The following is a 14,964-nucleotide window of genomic DNA, read 5'->3' on the forward strand; positions in this document are numbered from 1 at the left end:
CGAACAGAGAGAAAACAGTTCAAAACCAGGATTCAGGTGCATCCACCTTCTCCAAGCTTGGAGAGAAGCAACGCCCAGCTAAAGGTGCGAAGAAACGCACGGTCAYGTGGCTGCGTGGGTATTTCACACAGACGTGGGCACATCCGCAGCGCTGTCCCCAGGGCAGTGGCTGCAGGGTCCAAGGAGCCCAGAGGAGCTTTCTGCACAAGGCACTGGGCAACCTGCAAACCTTGCTGCAGGACTGCAAGCCACAGGAGCGGGTCAGAGACGGCCCCAAAACCACTCGGGCAGGAGGTGGAAGGTATAGATTGAACCCTGGTTTCCCGGCACCTCGAGGCTTGCATCAGCTCCCCTGTCCCCTAGGCGCAGTTTAATCCCCATGCACTGATGCTGGCGATCGCTAGCACCCGGCCCAGGTCCCTCTTTCCAAGACGGAGGCTGCCCTTGCACAACGGCTCTGCCACGCAAGCGCTGCCTCCACCAGCCCTCGCAAGACACCTCTCACCTTGAGATGAGAACCAGGGCTGCTCGCCAGGCTCCCAGATCACAAGCCAGCAGGGATCACCTGGGAATAGGTCTATCCACTCTCCAAATTATGTTTTTGTTCCCAAAAAGCCTGTGATTGAACTCCAAATTCAACCCAAGTGGCTGGAGTATCAAAGACATGCAACTGCGCCAGCTCCCGACAGCCCTCCCCGCGGAGGAGACGGAATCTTGCTCATCAAATAACGCTTCCAGGAGACCCCTTGAGTACCCCAGCTACAAAACATGCTGCCTCGCCTTGTCCCTTCGCTGAAAATGGCACTGCGGGCGGGGGTTAACATCCTTCCRCTACCACTCGAGCCCAGGAGGTCACCCTTTTGGCAAGGAGAACTGAGAGCTGCTCCCACAAAGGCCCCGCTGCGGGGCTCTGCACCCACCTTGGCTTGGATCTGCAGGATTGCTCCACGATCCCTCTGCCTGCTAGACGTGCGCACCACACACTGGAGAAATCTTTCCTCAGTCTTCCACTCCAAGCGCTCCGCAAGTCCCTTGGGCACTGCTGCGTGAGCTGGCTGGCAGCAAAGTGGGAAAGGAAGGGGCAAAACAGCCCCACTCTGCCCCCGAGATGGAGAAGAGACAGCACTGGCAGGAGCTGAGACAGAGCACAGCACTTTTGGACTGTTACTGAACTTTTCCTTTAGGAGAAACATCATCGTCCTGTAAGTCAAACAAGCCACACGGGGTACCATGCTAGCACCGAAAGGCCCAAAGTGCACAAATTATTGATAAACGTGAAGGTCAAAGTATTCGCTTGGGGCTCGATCCTGGTTGTTGGGCGAGTCACCACCAGCTGGCATTCTCGGGGATCTGCTGAACACTTCATCTGGCCGCACGAGAGGGGACAGAAAACCAGGAGGAACGGAGAGACATGCGAGCTCAAGGAGRAGAGGCGGTCTCTGAACATGCACTGGTTTGGAGGGGCAAGCGGGGCTCCAGTGCTCCTCGTTGGGGGCAGAGCTTTCCGGATCAGGCCCCTGCCRCATGCTCCTTTGGTCATCATCTTCTGGGATTGTCACCAAACGCAAAGAGACACAGGTCCGAGAAGCAAGCAGGCGCAGGGAAGCGGAGAAGAGGGAAAGAAAGCAGATCRCTGACATATTGCACCCACTTGCATTTTCCCCTCCGAGGAATTCATCTTATTTTCTCCTCTCGCCCYGCAGCAGCACATGGGGAGCAGGGAAGAGCCATGAGAGGTTGCGGGCCAGGAATAAGGGTCAACCTGCGAGCACAGTTTGTGAGCAAAAGCCCCACGGCACAGCAAAGCCCGGCCAGCAGCTGTAGGGCTGGTGAGGGACTCTCCATTGCAACTGCTTGAGGATTCACCGGGCAAGTTCCCCTTCTTCTGGGATCCCATTCTCTGCCTGGCGGGGGTCAATAATGGAAGGACGCCACTGGCGTAAGTAGGATAATACTGAGACTCCTTCTCTCTGTCCCAGGGATTATCTTGCATCTCTCTCCTCGCTCTTCTCTCTTCCCTTTGCCTGCAAGACAGAGTGGTGAMAATTCAGCAGCCTTTCCATGGTGAGAAGACCTGAAGGGGGGGCTGAGGTCTGAGATTTTGAAAGTGGGGACCCTTTGCTGCCAGTCAGGTGCTCCCAGGCGCCGCACGCATTCCGAATCCTGTTTGAGGGTGCAGGGTGAGACTCGTTGCCCATCTGAAGCATCCTCCAACCACCCGCGACCAGCCAGCATAAGGCTCTCGTTTGGAGGAAGGAACTTACTAAAGCCTGTTACAGATTGCTCATGTTGAGTCCGCGCTATCTAGTTCCACTGCCTACAGGGAAGGGAAAAAAAAAAGTTATGGCTATGCAGATCCTATTTGAAGAATCCACTCCAAAGCAAATCACTCCTTTCTGGGCTTCTCCCCAAGCCAGAGCGCAGCCTCCTCGAGTCCTTGAGGGGTTAGTGTCAACAGAACCTGCCTCAGGGTCCACGGTGCGAAGCTTCATTGGCAGGAGGAAGGAAACATCTTTGCTTGGCCTCAGTGTCGAGGGCTAGGGAACGACGAGGTGTGCAGCACTCCAAGCCAYGTCTCTGGCCCCAAAGGTAATGCTTGCTAAAGAATCGCACCTACTGCGCAAGGCTTTCCTGGTTTCTGTCTTTTTAATATTCCAGTATAGGTATGTTAGTACAGGATTATCCCTCATTTGGAAGCACCAATTTAATAGGGGAAGAAATGGAAGGGGCAGAGCACTTGCAACATGTTGCTAGAAGAAAAATCAACCCAACTGCCACCGATGTGCAAGACGTCCACACGGGTGCTGCATCCGCCCCACCAGCACAGGGCAATCCCCATTCACAGCTGGGCTAGCTGCGGAGCTCTTCCAGGGATCGCGCTGCCTCTGTCAGCCAGTGCTTTCCTTTGCTTTGTGGTGGCTTTTTCCAGAGGTCTCTGGGGTCTCCTGCGAGGACAGGCTGGTTTCACGGGCAGTCCTCACACCAGCTTGCTGGAAGGCACAGGAATCCAAAAAGACGCTTGGGATGCTGTCGCCAAAATACAGCTTGCTGTTTGCAGCTATCGCCTGGTATTTCATTAGCTCCAGATATTCCGGGGTGAGTTTCAGCTGCAAGAGAAAGCAGAGCCCATGAGAGACACTTGTGGGGCACGCATCACTGGAGTCCATCTCAGGGAGCCCTTCCCCCAGGAAAGGCGAGGCTGTTCAACTCGGCGCTGCCCATCCGAACTTACTCTCCCGTGTAGAGGGCAAGGGTAAGCAAGCCCTCTTCCGACTGGATTTGCAGCTCACCTTGTTGGAATCAGCCAGCTTCTGAGCGGTGTAGTATTCGGCGTCAGCTTTTGCTTTCTCTCTTGCTAGGAACGCAGCATCTAACCCAGCAACAGATGACAGACAGGAGGAGGAGTGTTAGCAAGCGAGCAGCTACGYCACACGGAGCGCTTGGGCCCCCGTCCCCTGGGGACAATTTGACTCAGCTGCATTCCCGGAGAAGCCTGGTCACACACCAGTGCTACTGGCTCCTTGGAGAGGTACCTGCAAAGGGCAGGAATTGCCCAAGCGCATCCTGTTGCGCAGCTGCAGCCTTTATTTTCACTCTGATCGTGTCTATGAGCCCACTTTGGAGGTTTCTCTACCCACAGGCACTGGGGAGCCCCTTAGCCAGAAGGKGACTCAAGCAACTCATCAACATGATGGTCTTACCTTCAATCTCCGAAATTCTCTTCTCCGTTTCCTTCTCCATAATTTTCTGCTGATAGTGAATCTTGGCCACCTGAGCAGCTTTCTCTGCCTCTGCAATCACAACAGGCTCGGCTCAGACACTCACTCGCAAGCCTTGAGCATCCCGACCTCACACCTGGGGGGCAGACACCACCACGGAGGCAATTCACCCTCTGCTCCCTCCCTCCCATGGTCCTGTTTGTACCCCAAGCAATACAGCTGCAGGAGGAATAGGCAGTGCTGAAGTTTCTAGAGTTGAAGTGGCTCAAATCCCTTTTACAAACGGGATTCCATGTCGTCCAACCACATTTACCTTAACAGAGCCCAACCAATTCTGCCAGCAGAGCTGTTAGCTCTCAGTCTGCAGCGGGCGCCCAGGCTTTCCAGGTCTGATGTGGGGCAGACAACTTCCAGTACTTAGGATTTATAATGAGGGTCTCAGCTGGATGCTGGAAGCATTGCAGTGAGCACGCCCRTTCCTACACTTCCCCACAGTGCCGTGAAAATCACTTCTCCTCCCAAAGACAACCTTGGGGCTTKAGCACGACACGTGATGCCCAGGGAGCAATGGGGTTTGTAAGTGTTTTATGGGAGGTGCGAGCCTCAGTGCCCGCTGTACCAGAGGAGCAGCGGGTCTCCGTAGGGAGCCGAGTGCTGCTGCTGCACGATGGTGAAGAGCTCACTGCTCTGGGCAGGGTGCTGGGTCTGCGCTGGGCGAGGGCAGATGCAGCAGCACCTAGCCTCATTTTTTAGAAGTTTCCCCACAGAAGATGTGCTTCTTGCAGGGAGCTGTCAGCAACGCATGAATRTGTCCCCGTTAGCCTCCTGGGCAGGCGGAATGCAGGAATGGAAATTCACTCAGGCCAGAGCCTGCTGGTACTCCTGATGGATCACATACCTATGAGCGCCTTCTTCCGGTCTGTCTCTGCCTCCTTCTCTACAACTTTCTGCTTCTGGGCTGCTATAAGTAGCTTGGTTTTCTCAGCCTCCCTGCAGGATGAGGAACAGTATCACGGTGAAACAGAGCTGGGAAAACTCTGCAAGCAAGGGCACGAGACGCCTGGGGAGCAAGGAAGAAGCAGTGCACCCTTGAGCAGTGAAGAGCAGTCGTGTCCTCACTTGCACAAGCCCACACACAGCCAGCGGGCTCTCATCCATTTGGCACTGGCCTGAGACCCCCAGCACGAGTGAGACATGAATGCAGGGCAGACATGAGCCACGAATCTAAGGCAGACGACAGAGATGGTGGGGCTAGAGACTAGAGTGTACAAGGAGCGACTGTAGGGACTGGGCTTATTCAATCAGGAAACAAGAAGGTGAAGGGGGATCCAGCTGCAGGGAGCGCAGGTCCAAAGAAGCTGAAGAGGTGACAGGACCAGACTCTGCTCAGAGGGGCCCAGCTAAAGCATGGGATGCCATCACACAAGCTGCAACATGGGAAATCCTGACTGGACTTCAGTAAAGAGTCTTCCCTTCCCGTGCAAGGGGTGCTGCRTTAGCACAGGTTCCCAAGCAGTGGCGGGATCTCCGCCTTTCGAGTTTGTCCAGATTCCTCTSAACACGGCCCTAAACAGTCTGGTGTAGATTGAAGCTAGCCCTGCTTTTGACACGAGCTTGGTCAAGAGATGTCCGGGAGTCCCTGTCAAACTGAAATATTCCTGSGATTCTGTGAGCTTGCTGGAAGGGAGCTTGTGAGGATCCCAGAGCCCCAAGTTCARTTGCTGAATCCAAAGATTCCCCACAGCACATCAGCATCCTCATTGCCATAGACTCTGTAATTGCTAACAGCCATCTTTCCAAAGGGCTAAAATGCTTCCCAGTGACAAGAGCTATGAAGATGGACAGACAGACTGTACAAGGACCCCTCATACAGCACAAGCACAATTGGAGTCTCCCTTCCATCTTCTGAGCGCGAGCTATGAGACTGACAAAAGCACCATGCCTAACGCCTACGCTGGACCCTCAGAACTCTCTCATACAATTTTATGTACAGCTACTCACATGAGCTCAAAATTTCTTCGGATGGCTTCTGGAATTTTGGGTTTTGTAACACGCACAGCCTACAAGAAAGCAAAGTGCATTTTAGACAAAGTATTTTGATGATCTGCACAGGTAAGACACATCATGGCAAAACCAGCTGTAGTGCTCCGGCCACTAGGAAAGGCAAGGGTTGTTTCCATGTTCATGCAAGATCCTGCACAACAGTTTCCAGGTCTCYCGTGCAGCACAGCAACCCGAGAACAGTCTCTCTTAAAAAGAAGCCCCACATTTGAATATCCCTTCTCTAACCCTGCTGTAACACTTAGGTGATTAAGTAAGGTCTGTGGCAAAGATTCCTTAACGGCTCCGCTATCTTTCTAAGAAAGAGCTTAGTTCTCCGCCCTAGATGGAAACACTCTCCAAAGATCATGAGATGGCAGCTTCCAAGGTAGTGCTCAAGAAAGGACCTCATGGATCCAATGGAATTAAGCTGCCAGGGTGCGACTTGCAAACAAGAGGCTGGGCTATGTGACTATGCGAGATAAACTGGTGAAGAGGGGACAGCAGCAGGGCAAAGCGGCAGGACCTGAAGACAGGAGCTGCTGCTGCCCAACCCACGTGTATCACTTGGTTCAGGGCTGAGCTCTGTGAATTGCAGCAGTCAAGATCGCTTCCCAGCTCTCCTGCTCGACCTCCATCACAGCTCTGGCCCTGAACCTGCTGCTTCTCTCTGGACTCTGYAGGTCTGCAAAGAACTTTATCGCTTCCACACACAGCGGCATGTGGATATTTCTCTGGCAAGTCTTTGCACATGCTGAGAAGAGGGAATTGCGTGTGACAGGCATCCTCACCCCCCAAATTCATCCAGCCTTGGAGAAAAGGATAAGGATTCTTGAGCTTTTCTTTTGCTCTTGATGTACTTAAAAGCCCTTTGTGTTACCTTGCACGTGCATCACTAAGTCCAAGCCCAGGGGAGCTCTGGTTTTCCTAACTCCATCTCAGTTATATGCAGCAAAATGCAGGGAGCTTAAAGAAAGGTCAACCCTTCACCAAGGCAGTGGCAAGGTTTCACGGCAAGGGGTAGAGCAACACAGAGGACTAGTTCATCAAGGCACAATCTCACCRGAGACCAAGAAACAGGATGGTAGAAACACCAAGGAATAATCATCCTATTTCTGAAGCACTTCCGATGAATCACTTTCTTCAGAAGTTGTAGGACRTTTTCAAGCTGCTGGTCCTGCAAACCCAGCCTGGGCTGAAACAAGCAGAGTGTCCTCCAGCTTCTGACCAACAGCTAAGACTGGGCAGGCTGGACTCAATGGGAACAGGTTATGCTGAAGATCAGACTTAGCTACACAGAATCACAGAATGCTTGAGGTTGGAAGGGACYTCTGGAGCTCATCTAGTCCAATCCAGCCTGCACTAGCAGAGGTGACCTAAAGCACGCTGCCCAGGTAAGAAAGATTGGCTGGGAAGTGGTAACTGAGATTGGAGTGTATCAGATGGTTACGCCTTGCTGTAAAGGCATAAAACTACTACATAGTTTTTCCTCAGCAAAGATCTGTGAGCTTGTTCACACTCAGTCTGATCACAGCACCGGGAAAGGTATCGTATTAAGATGGTATTTTTTAATCAAAAATGGCATGTGATAGAACTACATAAAAAGGCATAGTGCAAATAGCTGGAATCTTGGGAAGAGCAGAGACGCCTCGTGAGGGGACAGCGACGCCAGCTCATTCTCATCAAAATGCAGAGGGGAAAGCACAGGAGCCGCCAAAGAAAATAATGATTCCCTTTAGCCACCACGTGAAGCACTGCAAGCTTCTGTACCCTTCTCAGGGACAACTAGCCTAGCAAAATGGGGCACTGAGAAGGAGCAAAACACACTCAGGGCCACTCTTCTCAACAGCGGAAATCTTGAGAAATTCCTAAAGGTATCTCCCATTTTAGCCTTTTTAAATCTATTTTTTCCCCAATTGGTAGCCCTGAACTTTAACCTGCTGGCTTTCAAAAAGCCAATACATCCCATAGCCCAGCTACCAACATGAAATCGCTACCAACAGGAAACCATTTGGAATATAATACTCTTCCCTATCTCTGACACGAGTAGAGAAATTTTCTTTTTCAGATTACCTTTACTAATTGTGCAGCACACAATTTCCAGCAATGTCCAGCTCTACAGATGCTAAAGATCGTTAAAAAAAAAAACCAAAAAAAACCCCAAGCATTTTGCTGCTGTTTGTGAATTAAATCTAGTATCTAGAGGTCTGTGGCCTACTAAGTTCTTTTCTTTATCCTGTAGCTCTTCACGAGATAAAAACAGCATCGAGAAGTGGTCACTGTCATACGGTGGGCAGTCTTCAATATGTGAAACACAGAAGAGACCTCACTGATCCAGTGAAAGGAGCTCAAGGTGCAGAAGAGAACAGATTACCAGTGGGGAACGGACTTACCTGTATAGTGAGACCTGGTGCCATGACATTGAGATCCTTCTGCAGGGCCAGCTTCAGGTTCTCATCTATCTGATCTGCATTTGGAGAAAAAGGGAGAAAGAGACCATGTGAATCTGGGCACATAAATTCTCCTGTGGTTTGTGCAGCACAGAGTCATCTGACTTTCAAGGGGAGGCATCTCTACACAGGGCATAAAATAACCATGTTCTTTGGGCTCATTCATACATCGTCGCCATTTGTACACCCTCTGAAGAAAACGTTTCCCATGGCAAACATCCCTAAGGAGAGCCACACGTTGGTGTCTCTGGAAAGCTTCAGCTACTGATGGGTTCCTGGCCAGAGCTGGAGGCAAACTGCTTTCAGGGTCTCAGGGAGAAAGCTGTGGTATGACTGGATCCCCCTGCCAGTCAGYAACCCTGCCTTGGCTTGGCAAGGTTCAGTCCTTCGCTAGTTCCTCAATCACTGCTACCCCCTTGTGAAAAAACCAGAGCAATGCAACAAACTGCACCAGTCATGCCAGCTCCTTCTTGCTCCACTTCCCGAGGAAGCCTTTAAAGTAAAAAGAACTTCAACTAGCAATAGCACAGAGGTTTAACGTATAGATGTTATACGGGAACATAAACATATGGGGAAAATAAAAGTAGTGCCGCAGAGAATGCAGCGAGTGTGTCAGCAAGCACAAGATCACAACCACTATTTTGTATGTATTTTGTATTCAGTCCCAAGTGGAAAAMGAGTGAATTTAACTACCCATCAGCAGATACAGAACCCTGAATCATTAAAGACACAACACAGTTACACAGAAAGAGGCATGTAGATTTTTAAGGAAATGTTTTTTAACCACAAATTGAGGCCAGGGCCTATTTGCTTACGGGAGGTTGCTGTATTCCACAGAACACGGCRGGTTAGCTAGCTTTATTCCACGAGCATTTCCAGCTGACATATGCTTACCAAATAGTTCGATGTATACTTCCTGAAGAGTATGGGCACTGCAGAACTGATTCAGCTCGTGATGAATTTTATTGAAGATCAAGGTCTTATCGTAGTCTGCAGTGTAGTTCCTCACTATATCGTACACTGAGGAAATAAAAGGATTAGCACAGGTCACTGCTGCACACAGCGACTTTCTAACTGTCCCATATTAAGTCTCCTGTGAACCTGCTGCCTCAAAGGGACAGCTCAGATCCTTAAGGAAGTAGTGCAGCCCTGGGACAAGGCACTCGAGGGGCAGGGGATCTTCATCTGCAGGAGCTTTTGGGAATTGCCTGGACGAAGCCACAGCTGCGCYGACCTGCTGCTAGTGCCAGCCCTGCTGGGACTGGGAGGTCGGAGTAGCCACCTGAAGAGCTTCCTTCCACCAGTGCTCACGGGATTATATGACTTCAAAGAGCCAGGTAATTACAATAAGATATACTGCATGGTCCCGTTTTATGATCTGCATAAACAAACGAAATAGTAAAGGCTGCCCAGGACCTGCATGCCGAGGAAGAGATACTCCTAACAAGGGAAAACAAGTATCATTCCCATCCTCATAATAAGAACTCGCCCTTCGCYGCTTCTGCAACACCAGGGCTCAGCACATGCAGTCCAGCATTTCTGCACGGCCAGGTGCAGAACCCTCCGGGGGAGAGCTAGTGCTAGAGGTTATATTCCTCTCTGCAAATGCTGAGGCTGCAAAGCTTTCCCAAGAACTTGCAGCCACGGGTATACAACTAAGTGCCAGGGTCCCGGGAGCCACGAAGATAAGGCACGGAGAGCAGACGCAGCCTTGCAAACAAAGAGCAAAGACAGCCCCAGGGCCGCGTGCTAAAACAGGACGGGAAATACCTGCGTACGGCGCCAGTTTATTCACCACTTCTATTCGGTCAATGTAGATCATAACRCCACCACTACGAACGAGAAAGGCACAATTCTTGAATTAGTCCCGCAGCTTTTCACAGAAATCCCTTATTTGAAGCAAAGTTGTCTTTTCCCCTCTTCTACTGAATTCAAGTGGAGTTCGTTTTTGCCCAGCACAACTTTAATCTCTTGAACATCTGCATTTAGAGGACAGCAAACCACAGCACACTTTGGAGGTAGTTCCTCTCCTCACGCATGCCCATCCCATGTCTCTATGGTGCTTTCTCTCCAAGGTGCTTCCTCCTACAGATCTGGCTTCTTACTTCCCAGATCTGAAGCTGGTAGTTCAACTTCCCTYTGTGTGAGACTGTGAGCAGTTACAAAGGACCAACACATGGGTTTTTCTCCATCTCATGGGGGCTGTACTGTGCAACTATCCTGCACCCCTTAAAAATCTGCTTATTCTAGACAGTAACCTCCAAACACATTTCTCAGGATCCTCTGAACCTGCTTTAAACCTATAGATTTGCTCTAGCTGCCTTGTGATGCTTCTGCTGGGACAGGGAAATCCAATATATCTTCTTGAGATATCTTCTACACGCCCCAGTGAGGAACCAAAGTACATATACGGTGCCAGAAAGACCATTCCCACTGGAGTTTTCCACAGGGCTAACACTCCAACCCTAAATACTAGAGTCCTTTTTGCATTTCCATCACGTCTGAATAATAGAAGCAAAAAGAGAACATGAGAGACACCACACACCTCCTCTTGCTGCACTCGTATGCCATAGCTGCTCATCAGCTCACATGTAAGAGGATCGACCGAAAATGAGAGGACAACCCGTTGCTCCACATAAACTACTCAACACAACTTATCATGGCTCTTCCAAGGCTCCCAAATACCAAGACAGGTCAACAGCAGAGCATAAGTGGTCAGTCCTGCTGGTAGAGGCAATGACCTCTAGCAAATGGGCACCGCTCAATCAGAACCTAACGATGCCGTCCTCCTTAAGGGCTTAATGTTAAAGCAGGCCTACAAAGCAGCTGCATTAAGTTTTCCATGCAGCCAGCTGTTGAAGCCATCACTGTTTAACACTTCAGGGGGGATGGCCCTTTGAACCTCCTCCCTATAAATCCAGGAACAAAACCAGACTATAACAACTCCAATTTTAAAATGGCTCTTGTCTGGAAAGATCTCTCAAATAATTTGGTCCAGATACCAGTCATCTCCTGAGGTGCAGAAGACACCATCCTGGGCAGTCTTGAGAAAGTAGTTCCAACACAGCACGATGAAGTGATCTGAGGTGGGAATCCATTCATATATCTCATTAATCAGCAATCAAATAAACCCTCTTATCAACAGCTGTTTTAGTTGAACATTGGCCCCTACATTTAGGTGTTTTTCAGATGTAAAGGTTTCCAAAACTATGACCCTCCACTGCAATTTCCACAGCCTTGCCAAACGGAAATTCAGGAAGATTCTTGTGGAATTGCTTCTACCAAAAGGCCCCAAGGTCCTCACAGAGCTGCTCATGAGGTTGGTCAGACCAAGCATGACAGATTTTATCAGGCTCTTTAGTCAAGGAGAGAGGAACAAGCAGAGATCCACAGCAAGTCTGGCAAGAGGCTCCACATGCAGACCACGTGCATCTGGGAGAAGTTTAGGTAAATGGCAGAGTTTGCTGTATTACTTAAGAAACAGAACCTGGAAATGTTCAAATGCAGCAGCTAGAAAGAGATCCACAGTAGCAAGGTGGGAAAACGCAAGGGATGAAGAACTGAAGGAAGTTACCATTAAAAAAAAAGGCTGAGAAAAATAAAAAAAAAAAATCTTTCATCACTCTTTACTAGAGCTGACCATAGACAAGATCAGACCTGGCTGAGGAAGGAGTGCATGTTAAAATTTGGATTAAGGGTTAGTTCCTGCCTGTTGRGAGGCTCGTTGATTACTTTAATACATTACATATTTAATACATACACAAACACATTGCTGTATTTGTGACACTTTTGGATGTGATTATCTAACAAAGAGGGATCTGTTCCTTTAGGACGCTGCTTGTGTTCTCTAAAGGATCTTCAATGTGAGAAGACCTGCAACTTCAGCAAATAAATATTTAATGCTTGGGCAATATTAATGCTTATCAGCATGGCTATTTACTATTTCTTCACATCTTGTAACCTGTACAAAATTCGGAGAAGGCTTTTTCCAAGCATATATGGATAGGCAGAAATTGGGTTTGGGACATACACACTGCCGTTTAGGAGCTTCCAAGTAGATACGAGGGAATAAGGTGGAGGACAAATCCATCCTTTAAAGTCTGATAGTCAAACACACAAATACAGAAATTAAAAGGATTTAAGATCTATTTTCGTAGAGAATCTTGAAYTGAGATGACAAAGCTTTGAATTTTACCCATTTGGTAGTTATAGAAGTTTTTACTGAAGAACCTTTGTGTTGAAGTCCAAAGCCTGGCTTTGCCACAGCGTTACTTAAGACTATCAAAATTAACTTAAAAGTGCTAAAGGTGACAAAGAAACTAGCTCTTGTAACAACACCTTAAAGAAAAAAAAGAACAAAACTGTTGAGACCTTTAGTCTGAATGGGTTCAATTATTAACTAGGATCTGTTTCAACAGCTGCCTGATGCATTCAGACACCTTTGCTACCTGCAACTTCATCACTGCTTGCACAGCGTGACTGAAGTCAGCAATTCCAAAACACAACATAAACCTTATGAACTACATATAAAAAATTAGCGATGCAGGTTTATAGACTTKGCCAGCTGAAACCCTCATCCTGTTTCTGCTACGTTCAGGCTAGAAGTTGCTGCTAACATGTTACTCTGCKAAAAGAGACTGTATCTCGAGAGCTCTGCTTGAAAGATCCCACCTTTCCTCTTCCGGAGCAGCCACTGGATCAAGCACCTCTCATTCTACAACTTAGCTCAGCAGCCTAAAACTCTGCCCTGAGGACTTCCATTTCGACATGTGATTTGAAAGGCACGGATACAGAACACCCGAACTCTCCCTTCTCTTCCTGCAGCTCCTTGTAAAATGCGTCTAGYGACTTTTGACCTCATCACAAAGCCCTGGACTCTTGCACTATTTTACAAACACTCCCGGAAACGTTTTGAGATCTAAAACCAGAGACAACGAGGGCTCACAGCAACTCGTCCAGGTTAATATTTAAGCCCGAGCTATGGCTGATGATTTGCTGCGTGAAACAACGTTAAGACTGAATTTCAAGCAAGGCCCTAAACAGATGAATGTTCTGCTGAATTAAAGTCGCCACTCGTGTTCAATTTCTACTTTTGCTGGATTGTTTTGTGTCGCTATCTGCGTGAGAYTGATAAAACAGCAGAGAAATACATTGCTTGTATTTTTGTTTATAGAAATACTGGGAGCACCTTAAAGCCACAAGAAAGGAACTATTACTTTTGTCTTTGCCTTGAAGAAACAAATGCAGCAACTACTTTAACTCGAGRGATGAACCAACACAACAGGATCTGCAGCCCAGCCCAACTTGCACTCTCCTGCTGTTGCTCAGCTTGTTAAAGCTGCCCAGATCTTTGCTGACAAAAGGAGTAACCTAATTACGAAACAGGCAGGTGCCACCCATGCACTGGATTTTCCTTCACCCCGCCTCACCCTTTACACTACGCAAAACGTCCGCTCCAAAAATGCTGCGAGATCTCCAGATATTTCTGTGGTCAATTTTGACTCTCCAGCTGCTGCCTCGCAACACTGTACAAGATTGCCCCCGAGTTTGCACATCACCTCATTGCTGCAGGAGACACAAAGAAACAACCTACCTTGTCCCGCAAGGCACATTTTTAACTTCATCGGTCTGCAACGTGGTCTGAAATAAAGACAGAATATGCTCAGAAACGTACTCTTTCTCCAAAAAACCAGAGTCTCACGACCATTAAGAAGGGACAAGGAGCCCAGAAAAAAATGAATTCCTGAGCCCCTCTGCAAATCCCAGTTGCCCAATTTGGTGGCATTGCCACCAACGCTCGCCCTCGCTCCTTCGAACAGGAATGAGACCGACCTGCACAGACTTGAAGGTGGTAATGAAGGGCAGCATGATGTGGTAGCCGGGTCCACTCGGGCTGGTTAAAAGCGCACCGCCCCTGTGGAGAGAGAGGGGAAGAAAGAGGGGAAAAAAAAGGCTCCAACAACGGGAAAGCGGTAGGCGCTGAGCGCATTCAAAGCACTGGCATCCCCAGCTGTGCTATCACAGGTGATTTCGTTCACCTGAACCGAATCACTGCCTGCTTGTAACCTAAGACAGCCCTGTACCAACGGGCAGGCTGACGGATGCAARCCGAACACCCCCCCGACTGCCTAATTCACTTGAAAAAAAAGAGCCAAATCGGGGCAAAATACTGCTGCAATGCTTGAATCGCTTGTTCTGGTTAAAGTTGGGKTTTTTTTAGAAAAAGATCAATGTTGCTAAACTCTATCATTACCAGCAACCTGGGGAGAGCTCTGGGAGTGCAGAATTTCTGCCCCAAACAGTGTGCCCGTAAGCGGGGCGAAACGCAGGACCTGCTGCCGCCAGGCACCCGGTAAGGACACACAGCAACGCGCCCACAAAGCCAGGGGCCCCCGAGGGGCCCCCCCAGCCGCTTTTAACACAGGAACGGACCTGAAAACGTAAGGAAAATACACAACAAATAAGCGGGCAAATGAAAAGCGGAGTTCCCCCCAATTCTGGCCAGGAATGGGGTCGAGGGACGGGGGTGGGGGCCGCCCGGCAGCCACGGTACCTGTAATAGACGGCCAGGTGGCCCTCCTCGACCTTGTGGATGGCGGCGTAGAGGAAGACGACGAGGAGGCCCGCGGCGGCCGCCGCGACCGCGCCGGCCTGGGCCATGGCCATTCTCACATCGCCTGCGGGGCACGCGCGCGGCCGCGGCGGCCGTTAGGGGCGGCAACGGCCGTTAGGGGCGGCAACGGCCGCCAACGGCC

The 14,964-nt window shown here is 49.6% G+C and overlaps 1 protein-coding gene across 1 annotated transcript; it reads right to left on the reverse strand.

Annotated features, from left to right (window-relative positions):
* Positions 1 to 45: 45 nt before the first annotated feature.
* On the reverse strand, positions 46 to 14,875 carry ERLIN1 (ER lipid raft associated 1). Its single transcript, XM_026040670.1, has 11 exons — positions 14,763 to 14,875; positions 14,042 to 14,123; positions 13,803 to 13,849; positions 9,980 to 10,041; positions 9,104 to 9,229; positions 8,153 to 8,226; positions 5,721 to 5,779; positions 4,618 to 4,709; positions 3,702 to 3,791; positions 3,291 to 3,370; positions 46 to 3,107 (listed from the first exon to the last, which is right to left on the reverse strand). Exons 1-11 carry the CDS (start codon positions 14,873 to 14,875, stop codon positions 2,889 to 2,891), a joined length of 1,044 nt encoding a protein of 347 aa, XP_025896455.1. The 3' UTR covers positions 46 to 2,888.
* Positions 14,876 to 14,964: the final 89 nt, after the last annotated feature.

This window comes from Nothoprocta perdicaria, unplaced genomic scaffold (genome assembly GCF_003342845.1).
Source record: "Nothoprocta perdicaria isolate Ctin4 unplaced genomic scaffold, notPer1 scaffold_260, whole genome shotgun sequence".
NCBI lineage: Eukaryota > Metazoa > Chordata > Aves > Tinamiformes > Tinamidae > Nothoprocta > Nothoprocta perdicaria.